Genomic DNA, 10,920 nt, shown 5'->3' with positions numbered 1-10,920 from the left:
ATAGGTTGTGTCCCCTGGCTAGACGTAAGCCTCTAGAGGACAGGGACTGTTTTATTTTTAACTTTGTTTTTCCAGCACCTAGCACAGTACCTAGTACATAGAAGGCACTTCATAATGCTTATTGATTGATTGATTCCATCTCAACCCATTCCTTGGAATGAGGCTAGTAGGAAATCTCCCTGTAGTCAAAGGGGTCAGGACTGAGAAAGGCAAATGTGGTTTGATAGAGAGATCACTAGCCTTGGTATGAGAAAACCCCAGTTTAAGTTCCTGCTCTGCCCACTTAGTAGCTATGTAATCTTGGGTAAGTCACTTTATCACTCTGAGCCTGATTTTCATAAAGTGAGAGACTTGAACTGAATTTGACAACTCATTGCAACAAATAGGATTTCAAAGGTTCCTTCCCAGCTCTGCAATTTGGGAATTCTGGTCCCTTCCTTATGCCACCATTCTAACACTAGCAAAGAAGACAGTTAGTGGGGTTGAGAGATTGGAGAACCATAAGAAGTTCATGAAAGCTAAGCTAAAGGAGGAAAGGGCCTACCATGTTAAATCCTCCAGAGGGGTGCAGAAGTGGTAAAGGGAGGTGAGCACACAGATTTCCTTACCTCACTGGCTCTTGCCTATACCCAACACACAGGCTTCTTCCCTGTTTGTTTTCCTTTGGGTTACCTCTTGACCAATTCTACCTACTTCATACATTGGCCAATGGAAGTCTATTGCAAAGAAAAAGAGAAGTCACCAGTTTGGGGAAGAGGCTACCCTTGTGTAAGACAAGGACTAGGGCAGGCTTAAAGGGATCTCTGCCAGGCCACGGAGGACCTCCCTTGGACCTAAGAGCAGGAAGAATGGCGAGTACTTGGAGGGTCCTGCTGCTGCTGGGCCTGGCTACAGCAGTCATAGCTTTACCTAGAAGAAAGCTGACCTTCAGGGATGCTTCAGTCCTGGCTGCAAGGAGGTTTAATGGGAACTTAAATGAAGGAGCAAAGTATCGTGTTCTGGTGTCCAGTCTTCAAACTCCAGTGAGTACACAGGGGATTCCTTGGGGATGTGTATATGGCTGGAGTTGGAGGCCAGGGGAGACCACAAGGAGACATGAAACTAGTGGGCAGTAGATTGTAATGGAAAATGCTGAACTTTGATCTGGGTTCCTGACCTGGCTCTGAAATTGAATTGTGTGACTTTCTACAAATATCTACGGTATCTAAGCAGCAGCTCAGTGGTGCATTGGGTAGAGTGCTGGCCTGGAATCAGAAAGATTCACCTTCCTGAGTTCAGATCTGGCCTCAGACATTTATTAGCCGTGTGACCCTGGGCAAGTCACTTTACCCTGTTTGCCTCAGTTTTCTCATCTGTAAAATGAGCTGGAAAAGGAAATGGCAAACCACTTTAGTATCTTTGCCAAGAAAACCCCAAATGTGGTCACGAAGAGTCAGACATGATTCAATTGAGTGAATAACAATAAAAAGGTATCTAAGCCTTGTTGAACAGCTTGAGGTTGGGTAGTTTTGTTCAGGGGCCAATGAGGCCAGCTCCACCTGCCACACCTGCAGAGGGACAGTGTGGCAGAGTGGAAAGAGCCCTGGAGTTGGGGGGTCAAAGAGCCTGATTCTCAGCTCTCTTATTTTTGCCCTGAGGGACCTTGAACAAGTCCTGTAACTTCTCTAGACTTTACCTCCCTCAGCTGTAAAATGAGGGAGTTGGATTAAAACAGGTGTTCTTCACCTTTGTGTGTGTGTGTCACGCACCAGTCTGGCGAAGCCTATGGACCCCTTCTCAAAACCATGTTTTTAAATAATGGAAGGAAATGCTAAATTTCAGTTAGATATTAAATAAAACAAAGATGTAATTTTTTTCTATCCAAGTTCACAGACTCCTGGGGAATCTGGTGACCAAGGTTGAGGACCTTTAGGCTGGGTGTTCTCTAAAGTGTCCCATGATTCACCTCCAGGACCTAAGACAGGGACAAGCCTTGACCACACTGTCTCAGTCTCTCTTCCACCTTTCTCATATCCATCCTATCTTCCCATACCCAGGCACACCCAGCTCCAATTCTCATCCACTGCCACCAAGAAGGGTAAATGACACGGCCTTTCCACTTTCCAAACCACCAATCTGCCTCCTTCCTAAATGTCCTGTAGAATATTGATATGTAATCACTCCTTTCTCTAGCTACTCCCCAAATGATGCGAGTTATAGAGGGACATTCCAGTGCCCAAAAGACAGCTCTGTGTTCCTCTTTAGGAGAAGCAATGAGGTGACAGCATGTTGTACTTGGACCCAGAAAGACTTGGATTGGAATCCAGCTTCACACTATCTGTGTGACTCTGGGCCAATTCCTTAACCTCTATGGTCCTCAGTTTACTCACCTGTAAAATGAGAGGGTTGGACTCGAATGGTCTCTAAGATCTTTCCAGTTCTAAATCTATTATAATAATAGCTAGCATGTATACAGTACCATAAGGTTTTGCAAAGTGCTTTATATATACTAACACCTTTGATCCTCCCAAGAACTCTCTCTGAGGTAGGTGCTATTATTATTCCTTTTCTAGGGATAAGGCACAGAGAGGTTAAATTCCTTGCTCAGGGTCACACAGCTAGGTGGGGAGTGTCTCTGAAAGTCTTTGTTGTTGAGTGATGACCTCATTGGGGGTTTTCTTGGCAAAGATACTGGAGTGGTTTGCCATTTCCTTCTCCAGTTCATTTTACAGATGAGGAAACTGAGGCAAACAGGGTTAAGTGACTTGCCCTGGGTCACATGACTAGTAAGTGTCTGAGGCTAGATTTGAACTCAGAAAGATGAGTCTTCCTGATTCCAGGCCCAGCACTCTATGCACTATGGTGCCACCTAGCTACCCTATGAACTCAAGTCTTCCTGACTCTAAGTCCTAGTGTACCATTTCCTAATATCCTGAGACACAGACCCTCAGCAAACACTTCACCTGTTTATATTGCTTAGCGTTTTATTGCTTGATATTTTTTTTTTTTGCTTTTTGGTGAGGCAATTGGGGTTAAGTGACTTGCCTAGGGTCACATAGCTAGTTAAGCGTCAAGTGTCTGAGCTCACATTTGAACTCAGGTCTTCCTGACTCCAAGGCTGGAGCTCTAGGCACTGTGCCACCTAGCTACTCCATATTGCTTGATATTTCAAAGGTTTGTGATTTCATGGGCATGGGTACCCACCTTACTTCTGCTGCTTCTTCCAGTCCCCCTTCCCATGTAAACTATAACTCCTCCATGTTTCTTAAGCTACCACGGCTGAAAAAATTCCTCCTCTTGCGGTCACTTTTCTGGTGATGAGCTTCCTGTCTTCAGCTGGGCTGGTCTTCTTTTCACAGACACAAGCCCTCCCACTGGATCTGACATCTTTCCAGGCAGAACTTGTGCTTTGATAGTATAGCTTTGAGGAAAGCAGGGTCACCTTCAGGCCATGATGGGGCATGAAAACAGGACCTTGGCATATAAGGCCCTTGTTGACCTTGAGTTTTTACCCTGATGTTTTAGGACTCACCTCTGGTGCTGCCATTGACATTCAGAATAAAGGAAACGGAGTGTCCTTCATCAGGGCTGCAGAACCCAGAAACCTGTGCCTTCAAAGAGAATGGAGTAAGTAGCATTTGATTTTGGAAGTAGCCCCCTGGGACTCTCTGTGCATCCCCAGGATGGGGTCTCGGTGCAGAAATCCACCCTGTCTCACTTCATTATGGAAGCCCTAAGTTGTAGCCCTCCTCATCCCTGTGTCACTGTGTCTCTTTCTAGCAATAATAACTACCACTCTTGGCATTTGAACAACTCATAACTTCTCCTTTTCTTTTTCTTCTTCTTTTTTTTGGAGTTATTTTTTAAAATTAATTTATTTTGAATTATCAATTCTCTTTTTCTCTAAAAAGTTTTACTGATGCTTTTTTGTTTCTTACACCATAGTTTCTTGATAGATACCACTCTCAACAGAACCCTTTCTTTTTTTTTATGTGAGGCAGTTGGGGTTAAGTGACTTGCCCAGGGTCACTAGTGGGTGTTATGTGTCTGAGGCCACATTTGAACTCAGGGTCTCTTGACTCCAAGGCCAGTGCTGTATCCACTGTGCCACTTTGCTGCCCCTAACAGAACCCTTTCTCATAACAACAAAAACAGTAACAAAATCAACTGCTAGGATCTGTCAGTATATGCTACATTTGACATTCATGGTCCTCTGTTTCTCATCTCTATTGAGACTATGCTATCATCTGTCCTATGCAACCAGTTATTAGTCATTGCATTTATTTTAAGTTCAGTCTTGTAGTGACATGCAATTCTCCCTGAAGTATTTGGCCTTCCATTATTCGGTATGGTCCTCACAATACGTGGTGAAGACCATAAAATGACTGATACAGAATAACAGCATTATGTAGTTGAGAAGTATCTTTGAGATCCTCTGGACCAAACTCTTTATTTTCTACATGAGGTAACAGGTACAAAAAGGGGCATTGATTGACTCAAAGTAATATAGAAAAGGTTGAGGAGAAGTATGGTAGGGTTGTGCTGGTAAATGTTCAACAACCAGCTCTCCCCCTTCCCCAAAATGTACACACTTAAATTTAATCTGCATTACTAACATTTTCTCCATCAGCTTCTTAAGTCTAGACAAGAAGCCAAACACAAAATCAATTCCTGATTTGTAATTGTTGCCCATTTCTGAAGTATAAATGCTCACTGAAAATGTAACTCTCTTGAGAGCACCTTGAGCTAGCTCCAGTAAACCTCAGACCTGTGCAGCGGAAAAACAGGGAGGCAGGAGACCTGACTGGTTTCTAGTCTCAATGTTGACACAAAATCTCTGGGTGACTTTGGGCAAGTTGCTGACTATCTCTGACTTCTTCATAATGGAGAACCTGACCTACATGATCTCCTGGGTGTCTTTCACTTCTGGTGTTCTCTTATTTTTGGACTGGTCCAATGTCTGGACTGAGTTTCTACCTTTGCCCCATAGCAAGGGAGGAGAGGGAAAACAGGACAATGGACTAACCTTCCTGAGAGGATGACAAGTGTGACAAGTGGTGTATTTTTCAGATCCTCAAATGTGTTTTTTCTGTCTCTCCTGATCAGTTGGAGAAGAACTGTACGGCAAAGTTCACCAGGCTGACTCGTTTCGGGCTAGGTTCCGTGGAATGCCAGGACGTTGGCAATAACAATTTGGGTAAGCTTTCCCAATATGGCCTGCCAGGGGAGAAGGCAGGCTTGTTGTAGAAATGCAACCTGGGATTGGGGGTCTCAAGGCTCCTCTCTGCTTTCTCTGCTTTCTTCCCAAACTTGCCCAAGCCATGAGTCTAACACAGGAACCTCCTAGATGTCAGCATAAAAAACCTCATTAGAAAACCTGCATCTCAGGAGGCAGGAGGCCCTGCCCCACACAAACCCAAGAAACTGAGAGATGTAAATCTGTGTTTCCCAAAAAGGAAGACTATGGACGAGCTATTTAATTCAGAAGATTTTTTAAATATTCTGACCAAAGGCCTCATTAGATTTGATTACTCAAGGAAAATGGACTATCTAAAGCTGATAAAGTTTGTGATCAGTGTGAATTGCCCAAACCTAGTCAGCCAGCTTTTTCACCATTATGGCAGACTATCTATAGCTGCTTTCCTGTCTCTCTCCTTTTGACTGTCTGCTGGAGTCATATGATGAATCCCATTTCTAACACTTACCAATTGGGGGACTTTGAATAATATCTTTGTGTCTCAGTCATCTCATCGGTCGAAAAAGGGGGAAGGGGTGGACTGGATAACTTCTAAGGTCACCTCCATTCTAACATTCTGCGATCATGAGCTGAAATCTGTTTCTATGTAATATAATAGAGAACTCAGGTTTGAGAATCAGGAAATGTGTTCTATTCTTATACTGGCCACTGAATGTAGATTATGGGGCTACTCACTAAAATCCTATGAGTTACTGATGTATGGGTTCTCTTTATTGTGACTGTATGTACATTTGGATAGCATTTTGGACATTACAAAACACTTTGCCATACCTTATCCTATTTGGTTCTAACAGGTATGTGAGTATTATTTCAATCTTTTTACTACCTTCTGTGAACACGGGGCATTGTGGAAAGCTTTAGACTCCACCTTGCTTCCCTAAGACTCACATTATTAACTTATATTTTATATTATTATATTATAGTTTAGTTTACATTTTTAATTTATATTTTTCATCTTCACACAGTTCGCTTTAAAAGATCTGCATCCAGTGGAATCATTGACACCAGCTCCCTTCCACCCAAAATTAGACAGATATATAACCAGGCCGTATATGACACATTAGTTGGAATCTTGAGGAACTTCTAAGGAAAAGAACTAGAACAGAGCCAGTGAAATGGAGAAGCTTTGGTTAACATAAAAGCTGTACCTTTATCCCTGTCCTCTGCTGTGGTTGGAAAATCCTCCCTCCCTGCTTTGGTTAGAAATAAATAAAAGTTGCAATCAGAACTCTTCAGGGTTGTCCATTTTCACTTGGGAATCTATGTTTGGTTTCTGTGTTTTGTTTTTGGAATCTGTGTTTCCTCTAACCCTAGCACAGATCTAGAACTAATTTCTTTTTTAAAAAATTTAATTTAAAATCTCATTGAACAAGCAATTATTTTCTTTCCTTTCTACCTTTCCCCACCCTCATTAGAGAAAACAGAAGATATCCCTTTGGAACAAATATGAATACAGTCAAACAAAATGAATTCCCACATAGGCTGTATTCAAAAATGTGTCTCATTCTACATCTTGAATCTATCATCCCAAGTCATAAGAAAGTTAGGAAGAAGGAAGGGCTTAGGGGTATAGATAATGAGCTCAGTTCTGGATGTGCTGCTTTGGAGATGTCTGTCCAGTCTGAGACACCCAGTCAGATACATTCAAAGTTGTTTGCCTTTACAACGATTTTTTATTGTATGAATTGCACTCCTGGTTCTGCTACCTTACTCTGCATCGCAGAAGATGGCGCGTAATAGATTCAGTTTTTCAGGGGGAATGGCAAGCATAAAGATGCAGAGAGGATAATGTCTCTGGTACAAGGGATTACAGTGTTCCCAAGGCCAAGTTCAACATGATGGTTTAGGGGAGGTTGCTGAAACTGAAGAAATGCTAGGGGTACCCAGACAGCATGAAGGCCCACATGGCTGAACCTACCCATAGGCAGAATAGTTGGCTGCTTACGGGGTGGGTCTCAAGCAGGGCACACTGACAGCCCTCTTGTGCCAAAATCTCTCTCTCTGACCTCTCCTTAGTGTCTGAAATCCCCACCCCTGGAGACAGGCCTCTGGGTTGGGGCAAAATAGACAGAAACTTTCAAATAAAATGCATATATGTTAAATCAGTTGTGCTCAATGAACATGAGTAAATTATTATTTTTTTTAGGCAATTGGAGTTAAGTGACTTGCCCAGGGTCACACAGCTAGTAAGTGTTAAGTGTTTGGTCTGAGGCCAGATTTGAACTCAGATACTCTTGACTTCAGGGCTGGTGATCTATCCACTGCACCACCTAGCTGCCCCTGTAAATTATTTTCTAATACTCAACAGGCCCTGAGGAGCCTGACCCAAGGGTAGTGTATTTGAGGGGAGAACCTCAAACATATGCCTTGGGGTACATGTAGCTATGAGAAGCAACAGCCCTGCCTAAATCTTAGGGACTGGGGATGACTGGAGGGAGAGGTAGGGGTATGTGTGTGTGTGTGTGTGTGTGTGTGTGTGTGTGTGTGTGTGTGTGTGTGTGTGTGTGTATGTTGTGTGTTGTGTGTGTATGTGTGATCATATTGTCAAGATAAATCCTCACGGCCCTGCCTGATGCTTTATCTGATTCTCACTGTCACAGGCCAAGGTGTTTCCTATCTCGTGCCTGGGCTCTGCCATCCATGAGTCCAAATGCCTCCCCCCTCCCCCAGAAGACAAACGAAGAGCCAGAACAACGGTGCCTCAAAGAGGGACTGGCAAGGACAACCCCTTTAAAGCATTCTCCCTAGGTGGGTAGAAGAGGGATGTCAATCAATCAATTAATAAACATTTAGCACCTGCTATGTGCCAGGCACAGTACTAAGCTCTGGTGATACAAAAAGAGGCTACAGATAGTTCCTGCCCTCAGGGAGCTTACATTCTAATGGGGGAAGATATATATATGTGTGTGTGTGTGTGTGTGTGTGTGTGTATACACACGCACACATACATATACACAAATATATACAAAGCAAGTTATATACAGGATGTAAAGGAAATAATAAACAGAAGAAGGCACTAGAATTAAGAGGGGATAAGGAAGGCTCCCAGTAAAAGATGGGATGTTAGCTGTGACTTAAAGCACGTCAGGGATGTCAGTAGGTGGAGCAAAGGAGGGAGAACATTTCAGCAATGTGGGACAGTCAGAGAAAACATGTCCTGGGACACAGTCCAATTTCTCCTTCAGATGAAATGGCCTTACACTGTGGTGGGAAGTATTTAGGTCAGACTCGTTCAGCTTGGTTCCAGAGAACAGAACCAGGAGCAGAGAGGGAAGGGAGGGAAGGCTCAGGGAAGTAGATTCCAGCAAGAAGAAGTGAAGGACTGTGCAAAAAATGGAATGAGCTGCCTCAGATGGCAGTGGATTGCCCCTCCTGGAGGTCTTCAAGCAGAGGTCAGATGACCACTTCTCAAGGACATTCTAGGGGAGTTTCCTGCTCTAGGATGGATGGGTTGGACAGGGTGATCTCTGAGGTTCCTCCTAACTCTGCAGTGCTGTGGTTCAGCCAAGACCAGAGTTAGAGCTAGAACATTTGGCTATCCTTTCATGTCAGAGGTTGAATGATAAGGCTAAGATTATGTCCAGGGTCTGAATTGGCAAAGCATTCATGAGATTTGCTGCAATTACTTTCCTTCAGGCATATGTGTATTTTTGTCTCAGGTCCACCTTCTGGTCTCTCCTGTAGTAGTTGCAGTTGGACAGTTTCCCTTGCCAATAATGGAATAACTCTGTGATGGGTTATGTATCTAAGCAGTAGATGGATTTCAGGTACTGGGACCCATTCTTGCTTTCAGCTGCCTGTCATCTAGTCTTTTCTAAATTGATGAAGAAACCAAGGCCCAGAAAGTTAAATGATTTGATCAAGGTCACGTAGCAAGTTGGACAAGGAGCTTCAAACCCAGGTCTTCTGAGTCCTGATCTCTTACACTAACCAATGCACTATCTTGGAGAGAGGATGTGAATAAGAGATGATCTCACAGGTCGCCCCAAGAAGGGGGCCAATCCTTGGTAATGTTAATGAATTCCTTCTAATAATTAATCATGACTCCATGTCTATGATGGGCTCTAGCCAGAGGGAGAAGCTATCCAGAGGCAGATCAAGGTAGGTCCTTCGAGGTCGTCTCTGGACCTGTAGGACTTCCCCATTTCAGAGCCCACTTCCCCTCCCCCTTGCTCTGGAGCATAGACCATCATCTTTAGCCTTGGGGTAATATGTTTGCCAATGCATGGATTTCCTGAGTGGGTCCTCTGGTAAGTTGCAGGTATCTGTGTCCTAACTTAATGTCCCAATCTAGGTTGATGTGGCCACCTCTTCCTTCTCCATTGACCCTCATTCCCTTCCATAGCATGGAAAGGGAGAGGCTAACATAGTATAGTAATCAGAGAGATTCTTGGGTTCCCTTCGCCCTTAAAACCACAGCATTGTTTCTTCCAACGAAAACATGAGAGAAAAGTCCTTGGAAGAAAGCTGGGGGTGGAAGGTGGAGAAAGTATGGATGATAACCAGCCTACCAGGACCTTTGATTTTCTGCTGCTTCACTTTCTTCTAGCTCTCTTCTTCCTTTGCTTCTTTGTTTGTTTGTGGGTCCTGAGTGCCGCTGCTGTTCTGCAAAGATCTTGCCTGCTGGTCCTCAGTTGGCCTGTTTTTGTAGGCCCTGTGGACCAAGCCCAGCCCAGCTGGTGTCTCCTATCCTCTGTCCAAAAGATTCAGAAAATAATCAGGAGGTGAACTTTTATAGTTAGATTTACCAGGCACGAGCATGAAAGCACTTCCAAGCAGCACAGGCCGCCGCTGCCTTACCAAGTTAGTGGAGTCTGCCATCCTTCAAACTCAGGCCAGGCAGATAGAGAGGAACCAGGGGGAGGACCAGGTGCTAGAAACCCAACCTCACTAACCATTCAGAGGTTTGACAAAGGTCTTGTGTTCTTATCCTAGGATTATAGATGTTTACCTGAAAGAGACCTTGGAGGTCATCTGGTCCAACCCTTTCTTGTTATAGATAATGGAACTGAGTGTCAGAGAGGGGAAGGGACTCATACAAAGGTCACACAGGTAGTAAGTGATAAAGCTGGCCTCCAAACTCAGGTTCACTGACTCCAAGTTAAACAGTCTTTCCAATATGCCACAGTCCCTTTCAGCATCTTCCAAGCCTATTCCTTCTTGATCTTAGTGGGAACCTGCTTCTTCTGCCAAGAGGCCATAATTTTGAGGAAGTCATCCATCACCTCATTGTCTGCCATGTTTTTCTGATGTCTCAGCTCCTCTCAACTCTCTTTTCTTTTGCTAGCCATGCCAGATTATGCTTCTTGGTTTGGTTGTGGATACTAAGTGCCTTCGACTCAGACTGCTGAGGCCATGGTTCTGCATAGACACGATCCCCAGCTGACCTGTCCTTGGAGGCCCCATAAAACCAACTCCTTCTCATTCATTCCTCCAGACACCTATGCAGGAAGAAGGGGACTTAAAAGAAGTCAGCCAAAGGACAGAAATAGCAGTATAAAGAAGAGTCAATGTTCAAGGGGATATGGGAAGGCAGGAAATCTAATACATCATTAATTAGTAAAGTGATGAACCGATTCAACCATTCTGGAAAACAATATAGAGTTATGCTAGAAAAGTGACTAAATTGATCCTTTGACCCACTGATACTATTCCCCAAAGTAGAGTACATATGCCCAAAGAAG

General features: G+C 43.8%; 1 protein-coding gene across 1 annotated transcript; it reads left to right on the top strand.

Moving 5' to 3' along the window:
* Positions 1-760: 760 nt before the first annotated feature.
* Positions 761-6,464, top strand: LOC110217133 (neutrophilic granule protein-like). The gene is made up of 4 exons (XM_020999308.2): positions 761-1,022; positions 3,505-3,606; positions 5,086-5,176; positions 6,202-6,464. Exons 1-4 carry the CDS (start codon positions 849-851, stop codon positions 6,321-6,323), a joined length of 489 nt encoding a protein of 162 aa, XP_020854967.1. The 5' UTR covers positions 761-848; the 3' UTR covers positions 6,324-6,464.
* The last annotated feature ends 4,456 nt before the right edge of the window (positions 6,465-10,920 follow it).

The sequence above is a fragment of the Phascolarctos cinereus genome, unplaced genomic scaffold, assembly GCF_003287225.1.
Source record: "Phascolarctos cinereus isolate Bilbo 61053 unplaced genomic scaffold, phaCin_HiC Scaffold_4;HRSCAF=312, whole genome shotgun sequence".
Lineage (NCBI taxonomy): Eukaryota > Metazoa > Chordata > Mammalia > Diprotodontia > Phascolarctidae > Phascolarctos > Phascolarctos cinereus.
The sequence above is the reverse complement of the archived record's forward strand: the minus strand, read 5'-3'. Positions and strand labels throughout refer to the sequence as shown.